The sequence below is a fragment of the Bacillus rossius genome, chromosome 1 (assembly GCF_032445375.1).
Source record: "Bacillus rossius redtenbacheri isolate Brsri chromosome 1, Brsri_v3, whole genome shotgun sequence".
Taxonomy (NCBI): domain Eukaryota; kingdom Metazoa; phylum Arthropoda; class Insecta; order Phasmatodea; family Bacillidae; genus Bacillus; species Bacillus rossius.
The window spans coordinates 23380036-23396423 of NC_086330.1; the positions used below are offsets into that span (position 1 = coordinate 23380036).

The window sequence follows — 16388 nt, forward strand, 5'->3', positions numbered from 1 at the left end:
AATGGACGGCGCGAGGATTTTCCGGGACCAGTGGCCAAGCTGCTTTGCTTAATGGCGAGCTGCCGTCACTACTACGAGAGAAACCTACTGTTCATTGAACCCGAGTCAGATGCCCGGATAAAGTATTCGTGCATCTTAGGATAAATTTAAATGTAGGGTAGGTTTGTTACATAAATAATATTCTCGCTTAAATAGTTCTTTCTTTTTGTATAGATATGTATTCGCAAATAGTTGATCGCAACCAAAATAAAAGGTTGGTTTAGGTCTGTTACATAATTAATCCGTAAAATAGTTGACTATTAAAATTCCGGTGAAAATTCGTTTAAATTAATTCTTTTCTCCTGGAGGATATTTTTCTCCCGTCTAGGTTACCGTAACTAAAATGAAAGGATAATTATGTTAGGCAATTGGTATTTAAAATATTCTTAAACAGTAAACCGAATTATCCTCGTAAAGTGATGATTTTTTTTATTCCGAAAGCGAAGTTGCACGAGCGAGCTCGGTGAACTTTGGGTGTGTTCAGAATTGTTCGGGCAACTGACTCCACTTCAGTTAAGTACCCTACCACAGCTTGCAATACTTGAAACAGCCGATGGGCGAATTGGGTGAAACAATAAATTAGTTACCGCCATCAATATTGGAAACACGGTAACTAGTATGTAAACAAGCTTCAGGCTGAGGTGCGTGGAATGCCAACTGCCATCTTGGACTGTGACGTCACGGTGGCCATCTTGGATTACTTTTACCTTGACCTTTACCTTTGACCTCAGTCGCTATATTGGATTCCGCCATCTTGGATCCAACATTATGGTTCCACCATTTTGAATTCTAGAATTTTTCGCCATCTAACACCCCACTCCTTAGCATTGCAATTTTCGTAATGCCCCCCATATTGAAAAACCATAATTTTTATGATATAAATATAAGAAAATTTTTAGAATTTATAAAAAAATTTAATTAATAACATTTTAATATAAAATTTTTCGCCATTAACTGACCGTCATCTTGAAAATTCTTAATTTTTATCAGATTTTAATAGGAAATTTTTAAAAAAATATTAAAAAATTACCTAACAAAATGTTAATAATACAATTTATAAAAAGGTACTGAGGTCAGACCCAGTGAGGGTAAAATAAAAATGGTGATGGATCCTTCCTCCACGGAAGCCACTGGCAGACTGACCTCCCAAGAAGTTATTATATCAGCCGGTATGACATCATGTCAACCATCTTGTCTTCATCTGCTAGAGGACACTGCTGGAATATCAGTTTGATTTCTGCAATTTAGAGTGAAGTATTTATTTATTTCTGTGACTCCCACCATCTTGGCCGCCATCTTGTAAAGTTGTAATCATTAAACTAGAAATTCAGAAAAAATTTCAAAATTCACAAAACAAAATTACTTGTTTAAATAATGATTGATTCAGTCATCCCGGTTTGATTAAAAAAAAATAATTAAAAATACTTTAAAAGTGACAGATTCGAGAAATAAAAACACCACAAAATTAAAAATATTATACTACATAAAATCTGCAAGTACAAAACTCAAACGAATTACTAGCGATTCTCGATTTCTGCATCTGCTACCCACGAATTAAAGCTAGGTGGGAAGCCCCACCACTTGACGTAGGATCGTCCATTTCTTCGTTAGATAATCTTCTACGCCAAGTACGTATCAGGATACATCGTAGGCTTAATCTCTTGGATTAGAAACCACCACGAAAAGGCTTGTAGTACAAATCTTCGAGGTAGAAGGTCCTACCTAGGCTCTGATTCACAAACGTGGGTCACACGGAAAAGTTCGGGACTCCAATTCGCAGTGAAACCTTTCTCGAAGATGCCTTTCTGCTTTTGAGATTCGCACAATGTCACCGACGTTAGCTTTAAGCTTTCGTGGATCTTTCTTCTTCGTGTTGGAAAACACTGTTCGAAGCGTATTTTGACTTCATTTTCATGGCAGAATGCTTCGTGGAATTGTATTCGCTTAATAGTTTCGGTAAGATATCCAGCCACTTGTAATTTCCGTTAGCTGTGAACCGTTGCCACATCTTGGTGCGCAAAGTTCTGTTAAACGATTCGACTATGGTGGCCTTGACATTACTAAATGTAGAGTAGTGTTTGAACCCAAACTTCTTCATCAAAGCCTTGAAGTTTGCATTGTAGAATTCTTTGCCGAGATCCGTTTGCAGGTGCGACGGTACACGCCCATCAATCGCTATGGTATAAGATTTGAAAACACGTATACTTAAAAAATAAATCTTTTTAAGTAGTCTTATTTCATGCTGTTAATTTTTGATGTGTAACATCTTAGCTTTCGGTATACGGAATTGAATAGGTGTAATTTCGTTAATTGAGCGGAAATATGACATCTGTGGCGGATGGCAAGGGATAATTTTAGGTCCATAGCCAGGTATCATTATTATTTTTGTCTTTATCGCTTTGATTGGAGCGATTTCCTTATATAGTTTAAAATTTAGCTCTGCAAATTGATGAATTTTATAGTCGACGTATTTACTCCAAGTTTCGTAATATTATCGTATTTGCTACATGAGATATCACTGGTAATAAAACACTAGCTTACATGTTTTTTTTTTTGTTTTTTTTTTTTAATATCCTACATAGGTACATATTTGCTTCCCAAATCAACTGCCAGAAATAAACACGTGTTAATCATTACAATACACTCTTGGAATAACATCTTGTCAGTATTAGGAAGACTGCAGATACCCTCTGGCTCTGGGGTAGAGCGCCTGCCTTGTGACTTGTAGGACCCGGGTTCGCGGCTCTGCTCCAAGGCGGATTGCCTCAGGCAGATGGTGGCATTTGTCTGAAGAAATACAATCCCTTGCAACAAGTCAGGCTACCAAAGAGACGGTGGGTGGAAAAAAACTTTTCAGTGTGGCTTCCAAATGCGGAGCCCGTTTCTTTTCTAGGGCTCCCCATGCGGTGGCCATCCGGAGGTTTCTCCAGGGTCGAGGAGTTTTATATATATATAAAAAAAAGACACTGAACTGGCTTTATTGTACCAAAAAAATTATATAAATTAATTGTTTTAGTATAATAAATGAGTTTATTTTAATCAGTAAATATGCTGATTATTAATTCTATCATATAATTTATAATTGCAAATATATAAATACTTTTCCATAAGATTATCGAGTTTTAAATGTGCACCGAACCAGATACTCATTTATATTACTGTAATGTTGCAGAGATAACTAACATTATTTACAGAACATAACATAAAATAAAGTACATGCAGGTATATTTATATTCTCGTCGTCGTGCCGGATTACTTCTACCCGACCCACCTTACCTTGCGTGGTTCCCCTACCACGCGTCGGTGAGTCAATCTAGGGTTTGTAAATATGCATCCGACTTCTTAGCATTTAAATTCTTATTTAATCTTCTATTGATAATTATACAAGCTTTTAGTATATATTTTTATTTTATTATTAGTTTATTTTTAGACCATAAAGTTGTGTATTTTGATAGTATTATTAGAGTATATCAACTTTTACCACCTATTATTATTTCACAGAATAAACTATTTGTAGCAGCCGGTCACTGTTAATAACAAGGCATTTCATTAAGTAAAAAAAGAGATAAAAAAGATGACAATATGGTTAAAACCAAGATGGCGTCTGATAAAATACAAAAATTAGAATTGATTAAAAATTTTTCCTTTTAAAAATTAAATTGAAAAAAAAAAATAATTACACTGTAAAGTAGTGCGTAAAGGTATAGCGTCTGGCAAGAGAGCTCGCGGGAACATTCACCACAGAATATCAAATAAGAATGCGTATTTACAAACCCTAGGTTGACTCACCGACTGCGTGGTTGGGGGACTACGCAAGGAAAGGGAGGTCGTGTAGAAGCAGTCCGACGAGGATACAATGGCAGAGAGGGTGTAGTCGTGACCTGAGGAGCTGCCGGGTGGACTCGCAGCGTGGAGTACGTGCGCGCGGACGACCTCGCCTTCGGCTACGTGGACTCGCGGGGCCGGTGGCGGGGCATGGTGGGCATGGTGGCCCGGGGCGATGCCAGCGTGGCCCTGGCGCTCGTCGAGGTCACCGCGGAGAGGGCGGCCGTGGTGGACTTCTCGCGCCCGCTCGTCACCACCAAGTGAGTGCACTCGCCGCCAGCAGTGGGCGGCTCTCCGTCCCGGGGAACACGTCACACCGGGGGAATGCCTTTTCTGCATCTTCTGGAGGAACGTTGGCCAATTACCAACACTCACTCAAATTAAGTATCGAACCACTTGTTACCCAGTTTAGACGCCTCACCTGTCGGCAAACCTACGAGCAGACAACGTTTGCCCGAGTATGCAGAGAATCGCAGAGTCTATACCAGTCCCTTTGAATAGGTCAGAGGTTTGCCTTTGGTTGAACTTCTTGTACAACTTTTGATGAAGGAAAAGTTTAACGCCTACACTGAAGTATTTACGCAAACATAAACATAACCTTCACAAGAAAATGTAAAAAAAAAAAAAATTACCATAATTCTGACTCGGGAGGGCAATCACCTCGACCACCTCCTTCCCCCTCACTCTCTGTAGCCGCGCTTGCAACCAAATACTTGGTTGGACATATGGTACCAACATACGAACCACGTATCACTGAATGGCTGTTTAGATCAAAGACAGATTTATAATGAACATTAATCATCAGTAATGTAAATTGTATCGGTAATTATGTCTATGGCTTCTCTTGCAGACGACCGCCAATCACAAGGGAATAATCGCTAGCGCGGACTTGCCTTATTGTAGTCTAATTGGCGGTCTGATTTATTCGCGAAAAAAAAAAAACTTTCTTTATGGCACGCCTGTATGCTAGTTCAATTATTTTTTCAATCATCAAAAAATTCAGATACTGGTATTTAGAAATCTGGGCCATCTTTTCAAGACTAGTTTCTCACAATGCAGCATTTTGTATTAGATAATCCTTTTGGTTGACGGGTTTTTTACACATTATTTAAAATAAATATATAATAAAACTATTTTTAATTGTTTATAAAAAGGGTTTATCTAGTCTTTATTTGTTGTATTTTTTAATGAACTTAATGCCAAATATTTATTTCAATCTTAGCTTCTACTAAACCATGAAATCATGTCTTCTTCTTAAAACTCTATATTTTTAGCATATACATCAAAATCCAATGAAAATTAGGTTTTCCCAAAGTAAGATAAACCTGAGGTTGCCAGTACTAAGTAACGACCTGTTCGGTAGAAAAGCCTATTGTAACGAATGAAATCACGCGCAAAAAAAAACACGAACTAGGGTACGGCGACTGTCCCGCTCGGACCCGCCAGGTACGGGATCGTGCTGAGGACCCAGGCCGGGGAGCGCACCCGCAGTCACGTGACGACGCCGTTCAGCCCGGCGCTGTGGCGCGTGGTGCTGGCCTCCATCCCGGCCTGCGCCCTGCTGCTGGCGGCGCTGCGCCTGGTGGACCGCCGGCTGTCCGGGGGGCGCCGTGCGGGGCTGCTGGGGTCCCTGTTCCGCGTCGTCGCCATCTACTGCGGCCAGGGTAACGCCTTGGCTCTCGGTGCGCGCCGTCTGTGGCGGATGGCGCGAGCCAAAGTTCACAAAGCCAAAGGAAAACTGTTCAGCGGATTATAAGAAACTAAGCAGTATTGTACTGAGATTCCTCGTCCAAAATCAGGTCCTAGCCGGGGTTTAGTAAGTTTTTTTGACGTGCCAACGTCTAATAAATTGACGAACTCCGGCGGCACGCACGAAAAAGTGTCCCGTTACGCACATTGTTGCGCCGCATCTATCTCTCTCTCTCTTCCACTCGACTGTTTATAAAGTGAAGTGAAAAGTTAATGTGGTTGTCATTGCTTATTGCAACAACAATTTCGGCAATAAAGGTTAATTATTCTTGCATTTTAAAAATCTCATTACTAGTATAATTTCAAGTATTTATTATTTTATTATTAAAATTAAAATGATTCGATTTTATTCATAAAAGTATGCAATCATTTCATCAATGTTTTTTCAAGAGGTTTTTTTCCCTTCCTTTTAACGGAGCCGTTCAATTATTTGGTGCGGAAACTACGTGGGAACTGTAGTTGGAAAAACAATTTGTGTGTATTTATCACCCTCGGCATTATTTTAAAGAATTTTACATTAATTTTCGTGCCACAAGATACCACGTGGTTATTACCTCGGTTAGATGTTACACACATCACTGGGCGAGAACTGAAAGTCTCGTTCACATACTTTGTAAACCAGTTTCCGAAAAAATATTTTGTTATAATACCTGTACTTACAGAGACTCGCGAATTCATTTCGTGATATGCTAAAAATTAAAATATCTAAATGTTAATGTTAATCTGGAAGAATCTTGGCCAATAACCGACCCACAAAGAATTGAATCACAAGTCACCAAGAGTTGAGACGCTTCACATGTCAGTAGCCAATGAACATGTGTCGGTTGTTCCAAGTGTGCAGAGAATCGTGGAGTCTGTCCTGGAGGTCACTGAACCCGCAAATTGTTCCCGTCCCTAGTTATACTACAAGAAAAATATTGTAAATGTGTACTTCACATTGCCATGGTTATTTTTGCATTAATGAAATACGTATTTGGAAACAAAACTGAATATTTATTGTCGCTCTTACAAAACAACTGGATAGTTATGATTTTAACACTATACAACTTCATGACTATACATTTGTCCTCTGATTTGTCTACATTTGTTTCTTGGGTGGCTCCCACCTTAAACTATTTGTGTTTCGTGCTCCCGTTAACGAAGTTTACGTTGCGGCCGTTTCTGCTGTCATTGACGTCACCCGTCTTCAGTCCCCCATTGGACTCTCCCTGGGAGTGAATATGTCGTGGCGAGACGGTCAGCTGTCTGCGTACCTCGCAGAAGTAGTCAAGCTTCGTTAATAATACTTCATAATATTTTCTATATTTTTGAATCATGGAAACATCCGCGACAACCGCGTGTTCGCGAGCTCCGCACCCTGGCTGACGCTATAAGCCATCTCCCTGTACGGTGAGTTTTTGACAAACTCCATTCCCCGACCATCATCGTGGTTAGAAGGCATTTTCTGCCTATTTTTCTGTCTATGAACCAGTTCTGAACATGTTTGTTTCGGACCTGTTCACAGACAGGGTCCAAGGGTCGAATGCGGACCTAACACCACCACCCTCGAGTTCTTCCTCTAGCTATTAGGACGACTAAGGTGCCATGACGCCTCGTTAGCAGCTCAACTTCAGCCAGCGAACGTCAAACCTCCAGTCCTCCAAGTTTATTTTTATGTCTCCTTTATCACGACATTGAAAAGATCGGGACACAGGAAATTTTTCTTTCGGGACTTTAATGGGATTATAAATAACTTAACCTGTTAATTGTTTCTGATTCTATTTTAATTATGTCCAACGATTAATGGTAATTTTCTAATTACGGCGGCCCATTCTTTAGATAATGTAATTTGATGTCCATGTTAATATAATTTAATAATTTTAATATATTTGTCAATCAATTTATTAAGTATTATAATTCTATGTGAAAGTAATGAAAAGAAAAAATAAACATAGAGGTACTTATACCTAGACAAAATCATTATTTTACCCTTTTGAAACTAAAATATCCACCAGTTACACAAGTCACCAAGAGAGAGTGAAGTGTGACATTGTGTGACTGTCATTACTGATGTGTAACATCAGTTCTGCACGTACTCGGCCGCTGCCAGTGCGCATGTGCCACGGTCACCGGCTACTGACGTCACTCGGCTGGCGCACCTTTCAAACGGTTTCAGTAGATACGAGGAGAAACAAAATATTTTTTCCATTACATTTAAATGAAAAATGTGTCTCTATGACATTTAGTATGTATATTTTATATATAAAAGTTATATTCCAGTGTTATCAATAAGTATGGTAAGCTTTGCGGGCTTTGTCTGGAGTTCTTTGGCACCAACGTTTTGGTAGACCTTGCAGTCGCCGTCTTCAGGGTAGCAGTGACCTAACAGTGGGTAACAAGCGTAGCTCCAGAGGGAAGGAGGGGGTCTTGTAGCCCCTGGACGCGGCGACTGCGAGGCCAGGTGAGCCGGGAGCTGTGTCTAGCCGCCGTGTCGCCGACATTGCAGCGCCCCCGAGCGCCCCGCGCTCCGCCGCCTGCAGGCTCGCCCTCTGGTGCGTGCTCGCCGTACCCGTGGTGCTGGCCGCCGGCTACTCGGCCAGGGCCATCTCGCGCGGCTCCGTCGCGCAGCTGCAGGTGCCGTTCCGCTCGCTGCGCGCCATGGTGGAGGACGGCTCCTTCACGCTGGGCATCCCCGCCGGCTCCGTCAACCTCGAGCGCATCAAGGTGCGGCCTACCGCCTTCCTCGACTCATACTTTCTTAAGCACATTTTCAACTAACTATGAGAGTGGTGTTTGACGGGCTGAAAAAAAAAACAATAATATATGTGCTTTTATAGCTTATACTTCGGTGATTAATATTGAATATTGGTCAATTTAATTTTTTAAAAAAATTTATTTATTGCGAATTTTAGTAATACAATGTTTTTTTATAAACTTTATCAAGTTTATTTATGCAAGTGAGGTTATGTTCCCATGCATTATAAATTATAACACAGTTATTTAATAAATAATTATAATTGATAAATTATAATACAAAATCTGCATATTTATTGATATTTATTATTCATTCAAATTTATCTCGATTATATTACTAAATTTTACGCCGTCCCCGCTACCTCCTATGATTTTTACGTGATTTGGGTTTGGGTTCGAGATCTCAGGGAGGGTTCGGCCTTGTGGCTAGAGGTAGGGGTTAACGCAGTAGGGCCCCCCGAGCTGTAATGGCCACTCGGGACGCCTGAAGAAGAACACAAAGTTTCTAGAGAATAGTTGATGAATTTATTACGGCACAGCCCTATACATATTGCTGCCCGTTCTGGCCATAACGGTTTTCCCGATGCGACTAGTCACACGCGCAGCTCACTTCCTCAGTGGCGGTTCACGATTTTAATGCGCGTGAGGGGCGGACTTGTACACACGATGCGGCGGTTACAAAATACACTCTAACAAGACGAATTATATCTTGACGAACAAAACACTTCACTATTATCTAACACTTAATATACCGCCTAGTGGCACGTAGGCCCGTGTCTCCGGTGACTCTACGTGATACCTAGATGTGTCCCAGGGACTGATTCGTTAGTACTGACGTCGACCCAAGTGTCTCCTCGGCTCCATCAGGCCGTTATGCCTCGTCAATGTACTCTCTTGCGATACTAGTGCACCGACTGTGAAGTGCGACGGTCAGGGACGCACCCACGTGCGCCCTAGTATGCCAGTGGGCTTCTTTTTGTGTGTAAATAAGTATGTTTTTATGTATTTTAAATGGTCACGAACCTCAATAATTGTGTATATTTTGTAATCGTAACTTATTAATTCATGTGTAAATAATTCTATGATTTTTCTCAAGTGTTTTGCCGTGCTAGTAATGTAATCGCAGCCTGGAGCGTCGCGGTGTGGGCCTCTCCCACGCCGGCCGAATCTCCTCCCCTCCTCCGCAGCCCGCGGGCCTCGGTCCGCTGGCGGGCGGGGAAGGTCTGTGGTGTTCAGGGCGCGATCGAAGACAGACATGCATGCCGCTCCGCGCTGCTCGTGAGGCGCGCCTTCTGAGCTCGTGGTCCGACGACAGTGTAACTTCACGGGTTGTCGCGGCAGCAGAGCTGCATCTGTTGAATCGCTCACCCTGTTGAGTTTTACGAGTTTTCCGGGACGTCACCAGACGACCGTCATAGGCCATGTACGTGCGGTTACGGACCGCCGAACCTCGCCGTCGGTACGAGACTTTTACGTGACGAAACGCGCACGCGTTGCGCATCATTGCGGAGCAATCTTAATCGGGGCCATTGTTACGGGAGTAACTTCCCAGTTTGTGTCGGGATGTGTTAACAGACGAGACTTTCTTCCGGGAGTCCGGGTCATAGCAGGGAGGGCGCTCGTTCCGCGACAGATCCGCCAGGCTGCGGCAGGCTCTCTAAGCGACAATAAAAGGGGCTCGTGGAACATTCAACACCGAGTTATCCTTGGAACTGCCTACCATTCTTCCTCCTCACCTAAAATTCCCTCCAGGTCCCGTATTTCCCGGTCCTGGCCATGTTGGCCTGGACCCACACCTCACCGACGAGAGCTGCACGTGCAAGACAGGGCAATTACGCAAACGGGGAAACAGGGACCTAAAGCCGAGGGATGTCAGTACATTTGATGGCACGATACCGTGCAGCGGTGATACCTAAACTCTAACATGCCAAATTATACTTTGACAATCAGACATTTCACTATTACATAACACTTCTTATACCAGGCTAGTGGAACGTAGGCCCGCGTCTCCGGCGACTCTACGTGATATCTAAATGTGTCCCAGGGACTGATTCGTTAGTACGTTCGGTGGCACGTGTCGCCTTCTGGCTGCCCCGTGCGGGCCAAAACTAAGTAGCCGGTAAGCTAAGTTGGGGCGTGAAGCGCCGACATAAAGTCTCGTAGACTTCCCACAGTACTCATGTATTATGTAGAACACTCATCTTGGAGCACTGATTTAATTAAGTGAAATACCTCATGGTAGATTGAGGCCGGCCGCGGAACTGTACGTAAACGATTATGTAAATATTATACTATTGAAACTACATGTCGGTGAAAGCCAAGGTTGATGGTACCGCGTTGCGCTCAGGCTGTCGGCCTGTCGGAGCTCCTGAAGGACACTGCCGGTGTCGCCGCGCGCGACCCCCCTCCCCCGCCAGGCTTCACGCCGAAACGTGTGAATTTCGCGGGATACTGAACCGGCCAGGTTCGGGACAAAGCGCACAGTGAAACATGATTTTGAAAGGACTGAAATATTAATTGATGAAAAATAATATTTAATAAAAACCTGTGGAAAAATATACATAAATTAATTTGTTGTAGTGCGGCGGAGGGATATGCCACACCCGGCCGGATCCTTCCGCCGGCATAGCACTCGTTGCCTGGCGTTCGGTGCACCCGCTTATGCGAGACGATGAGGCATAGCGGTCTATGCGACATAGAGGTGCATTGGCGGTCGGCGTCAAATGCCCCCCCTTCTCTGAGACCGCTATGTGCATCAACGCCTCGCTTCACACGCTGAGCACCTCACTGACGTTTGCCGCACTGCAAGCCCTACACTACGCGGTGGAGTAGTGGTGTGTTGTCATGCAATGATTACGCCCTGAATGCCTCTCCCACTCAATGAATAACAAGGGGGTACGCCCTGACCTTTGTCCGTTACCCCCCTGGCACTGGGCGGCGACGTGCGCCTCTCCTAGCGCAATATGGTGACAATTGAGGGGGGGGGGGTCAGTGTGGTCAGGGTGTGGCGTGGTTGTGGAATGGACGACGTGGATATGGGGGATGATATGGGTCCGGCCACGAGTGTTGGCTCCACTGGAACGTCCCCTACGGGCTGCGACCGGGTGGAGTAGCTCGACGGGGACCTGGACCACGCGTACTCCGCCAGGTAGGCCGGGGGTCGGCAGGCCCTCTGTGGTCGTGTGGGGGGGATTGTGCTGGTGTGGGTCTCTACTGGGCAGAGTGTGGTAGGCTCCCTCGTGTCCGGTTGGGTGGTCGGGCAACTCGCCTCCACTGCGGGGACAGGAGTGAACTCTACAAGCTCGCTGTCATCCGTGCAGCACGTCCTGACCGGGGCCCGGCGTCTGCGGTTGGGGCGCCTATCCCTACTGTCCGGTGCCTCCTCCCCGTCCTCGGGCTCGTCCACGGACACCCAGAACATGGCGTCCACCAGGCTGAGGTCCAGCAGCCACAGTGTCTCGTTGTCCTCCTCCTCAGAGACCTCTTCCCCCTTCTCGTCAGGAAACCAGACCAACGGACTCCCCACCTCCTCGGGTACGTGCGGAACTGTGGTCAGCGAAACGGGGACCTGATCGGGGTGTCCCGGAGGTCGGGTTCGGTGCATTCAGGTGCCTGATCGTGGCTACCCCTGTCTGGGTCGCCCGTGTGCGTGTCCTCCCGGGTGGTGAGTTCAGGTTCTGCTCCTTCCCGCGGCGTATCTGTGGCCTCCTGGAGTGTGGGGGATGATGAAGAGGGGGTCGTTGGGCCAACTCTGACCCCATGCGCGACTAAGCGCAGGTCGTCCCGGTGCACTTTAGCGAGCCGCCCCCTTGGCATCCGGACCGCATAGTATAGGGGCCCGTCCTCCACAGTACCTCCCGCGGCTCCGACCATCGGGGCGCTAGCCCCGCACAAAAGTAACGCGCCCCGGACGACAAGTGGTGCTGCCTGACATACACCAGCAGACCTGGCTGGATCGGGGGTGGGGCGTGTGGGCCGCCAGGAATTGGGCCTGTTGTTGTCTGGCGTGCTCCCTCCCCTCCTCTCGATTGGGGCGCACCACTGTGCCCATGGCGATGTCGGCCACCCTGCTTTCCCCGGGCAACACCAAGTTTTTCCTGTACAGGAGCTCGGCATGGGAATGACCGGTGACGGCGTTGGTGCAGCGCCGGAGACAATACAACAGTTTCGGCAGGTGGACGTCCCACTTGGAGTGGTCGTCCCCAAACCTTAGCCACAGCTGCGCCTTGACCTCCTGGTTCCTCCTCTCAGTGGGGTTGGCCTGGGGATGGTAGATGGGGGTGGTGTGGTGGTCGAGACCCCATCGGCGACAGTCAGCTCTCCAGCGCCTCCCGCTGAACTAACAGCCGTTGTCCGTCAACAGCACGCGCGCGAAACCATACCGCGGGAATATTTCGTGGTCCAGCAGGGTGGCTATGGTTCCGGTGCGCACGTTGGACACCGGGAAGGCCTCGACCCACCGGGTGAAAATGTCAGTGATGACGACCAAGAACCTCTTTCCCCGGGTGGTCCGCGGGTAGGGCCCCACTATGTCCAGGGCCAGGGTGTAAAACGGGTCGTGGGGCCGGCGGGGACGCTGCTGTTCCACTCCGTCAGACCGCCTCGTCTTCCTCTGCTGGCACTGCTGGCAGCGCCGCACCAGGTCCCGTACGTCCTGCGTCACCCCCGGCCAATGGAAGGTCTTACGGACGTCTAACTGTGTCTGATGCGCACCTGGGTGTCCCGCCAGCTCTTGCGTGTGGTGGAAGCCCATGACCTGCTCACGGGCACCGAGCGGCACATGAAGGCACCAGGCGTCCATGTCCCCTGGTAACCGTGTCTCCAACACCCCGTCTATGCACCTGTGGTAGGGGTGAGCCTGCTCCCCACATGACCGCACCTCGGCCTGTGTGGGGTCGTCTGTCCGCTGGGACTGTTTCACGAATTCCACTAAATCGCTCAGGGTCTCCACAGGCAAGACGGCGGGATGGTCGGGGGCCCTTGGGATGTGAAACAAGGTTGTGGGCGCCTTCCCCGGAGTGACTGGCGGCGCGACTCCCTCTGGCGGCAACAGCCCCTCCCAGTCCTGGTCATCCTGAAAGGTGTTGTGTGGGTCGGGATGACGCGACAGCTCGTCGGCGAACTGGTTGTCCCGTCCAGGGATGTGCTCGACCGCGAGGTCGAAGTTCTGGAGCATCAGCGCCCACCTCGTGAACTTCGACTTGCAGCCCTGGGCGGAGTTGAGCCAGTGGAGACACTGGCTGTCCGTCCGCAGCGTGAATTGGCGGCCCTCCAGGTGGTGGTGGTAGCGGCGCATAGCCCAAATGACGACCATGCACTCCTGCTCGTTCACATGGTACCGCCGTTCGGGCTGGCCGAACTTGGCGATGGTGTACTCCACCACCCGGCGCACGCCTTTGTCCCCCACCTGGTACAGGATGGCCCCCATCCCATCCTGACTGGCGTCTGTTTGAAGGAACAGGGGAAGGTCAGGCTGCAGATGGGCGAGCTGGTGGCACTCGCGGAACTGTCGTTTTACCGCGTCCAGGGCGGCGTCCGCCTCGCTGGTCCACTGAAACCAGAGCTTGGGTGACAGCAATTCCGTCATCGGGGCTGTGATGCTGGCGAAATGCGGAATGAATGAGCACAGCCAGTTGAGAAGGCCCATCAACTTCTGCAGCTGCTTGCGGGTTCGTGGGGCGGGTTTGACTCAATAAGGTTCAGGTGCTTTGGCAGAGGGCAGCAAACCCTCCGCATCCACTATGTGCCCCAAGTATTCCAGCTCAGCCACGCCCACATGGCATTTCTGGGGGGCGCACGTGAGGCCATATCTGGCCAGCCTCTCAAGGACCAGGCCGAGGTGCCGGGCGTGGTCCTCCCACGACCGTGACCAAATGATGACGTCATCCAAGTACGCGGCGGCGAACTCGCCCGCGTAACCTTCTAACACACGCACCATCATGGCCTGGAAGGTCGCGGGGGCATCCATCAGCCCGAACTGCATTGCACAGAACTGGAAACATCGGTTGTCAGGGGCAGTGAACGCGGTCTTCGGGCGGTTATCTGGACGTATGGGCACCTGCCAGTACCCGGACTTGAGGTCCAGGGACGTGAAGATGTGGGCGTCGCCCAGCCCTGCCAAAGCGTTCGTTATTTTGATAAGCGGTGGTGGGGCGTGTATGGTTACTGAATTGACTGGTTTGAAATTAACACAGAAATGCATGGAGCCATCTTTTTTGTTCGCCATGACAATCTGGCAGTTGTATGGCAACTCACTGGGCTCGATGACTCCATCGCGTAGCATTTCTGTGATATGGGTCTGGATGACGTGCCTCTCAGTGGGTCCGAACCCGTACGGCTTTACGAACTGGGGTTGGTGAGGTCGGGTGGGGATGGTGTGTTCCGTGGTTGTGGTACGGCGGAGCATGTCCGTGGCCGCAAACACCTGTGGATGTTGGGACAGGACACGATTTATGAGCTCTACATGGGCAGCGGGCACACCATTTCTCAGGTCCGCGAGCGTGATGGGTGTCCCCTGTTCGGCAGGTGGCCGATAGCCCAGGCTGTAAACCGTGCGCCGCTCGTGATGGCCAACATGTAGCCTCCCCTCCCTGACCTCCACAGTGTGTCCTCCTGTGCTAGCCAAGGCAGTCCTAGGATTAGCGTCTCCCGTAGCCTATCTACTACTAGTGCTGTTGTGTGGCTGACATGATCCCTGATGGAGAGGATGATGTTCCTGCGACCGAAAATACGAGCTGTTGCCCCCCTACGTCGCTAAATGTACCTCCTCCGCACCTGAGTCAATGTCCTGTACGCTCGAGCACTGAACCGACATACGTGTGGCTGGCGGCCGTGTCGACAAGAACATGCACTGGCTGTCCATCCATCCTGACGGGAATCCTGAGTAAATGACCCACCCCAGGTCCCAACTGCCCTAATTGGAACGACTCACCGCACTGCTCCAGGGGCGCTGCCGCTGCTGTCAGGCGGTCCGCAGGTGCTGCCGGTGTCGCCGGGGCCACCTGGTGTCCGGTGCGGCTCGCCGACGACCCGGTGCGGGCCGCTGACGAGTCGGGTGAGCCGCGCCCGTCCGTCCTGACGGGACGTGCCGTTGTGTCAGTGGACCCCGCAGGTGCTGCTGGTGTCGCCGGGGCCACCTGGTGTCTGGTGCGGCTCGCCGACGACCCGGTGTGGGCCGCTGACGAGTCGGGTGAGTGGCGCCCATCTGTCCTGACGGGGCATGCCGGGGTGACAGTGGACCCCGCAGGTGCTGCCGGTGTCGCCGGGGCCACCTGGTGTCCGGTGCGGCTCGCCGACGACCGGGTGCGGGCCACTGACGAGTCGGGTGAGCCGCGCCCGTCCGTTCCTGATGGGGCGTGCAGGTGTGTCAGCGGATCCCGCAGGTGCTGCTGGTGTCGCCAGGGCCACCTGGTGTCCGGTGCGGCTCGCCGACGACCCAGTGTGGGCCGCTGACGAGTCGGGTGAGCGGCGCTCATCTGTCCTGATGGGGCGCGCCGGGGTGTCAGTGGAGGCCAGGCTAGGGTTCCAGGGACAGTGGCCAGCCATAGCACCACCCCCTAGTGGGCGTTTCCCGACGTGGGACCGCCACCCCCGCGGGCTTGCCAGACAGCTGCCCGCGTGGGACAGACGTCGTGCCAGTGGTACCGCTCCTCGAGGCAGTACTTACAGCGCGGAGCCCCCTGGTTTGGTGCCCCGGTGGTTTCCCTGGTTGCAGCGCGTCGGGACGGCTGCTCCCCCTGTTGCCTCGGCACTGGCGCCACATACGGTACCAGAGCCCTGGAGTCCTCGGGTGCCGCTAACGTTGGTGGTGACGCTCCTGGCCATCGGGTAGATGGCTCGCGGCCGCGGCGAACGATTTGCACATCGCGCTCCGCCTCGTTCGCCAACCGCACGAACTTCTCCAGTCCCCTGTCGGTGGCATCCCTAAGGAATGGCCACAGTTCGAGCAGCAACAGCTGGACGACTACCCCTAGCATGCTGCTGTTGTCCTCTCTTTCCGCCAGCCGTCGGTGGAGCCGCACCTTGGACCTGATGAAGGCTAC

The 16388-nt window shown here is 49.4% G+C and overlaps 1 protein-coding gene across 1 annotated transcript in view; it reads left to right on the plus strand.

Annotated features, from left to right (window-relative positions):
- The window catches only part of LOC134533085 (glutamate receptor-like), a 56825-nt gene that overhangs the window by 36208 nt on the left and 4229 nt on the right, over positions 1-16388 (plus strand). The window contains exons 5-7 of the mRNA XM_063370326.1: positions 3948-4124; positions 5311-5528; positions 8099-8316. Coding sequence (XP_063226396.1) covers positions 3948-4124; positions 5311-5528; positions 8099-8316 — 613 coding nt within the window. The remainder of the gene's footprint in view (positions 1-3947; positions 4125-5310; positions 5529-8098; positions 8317-16388) is intronic.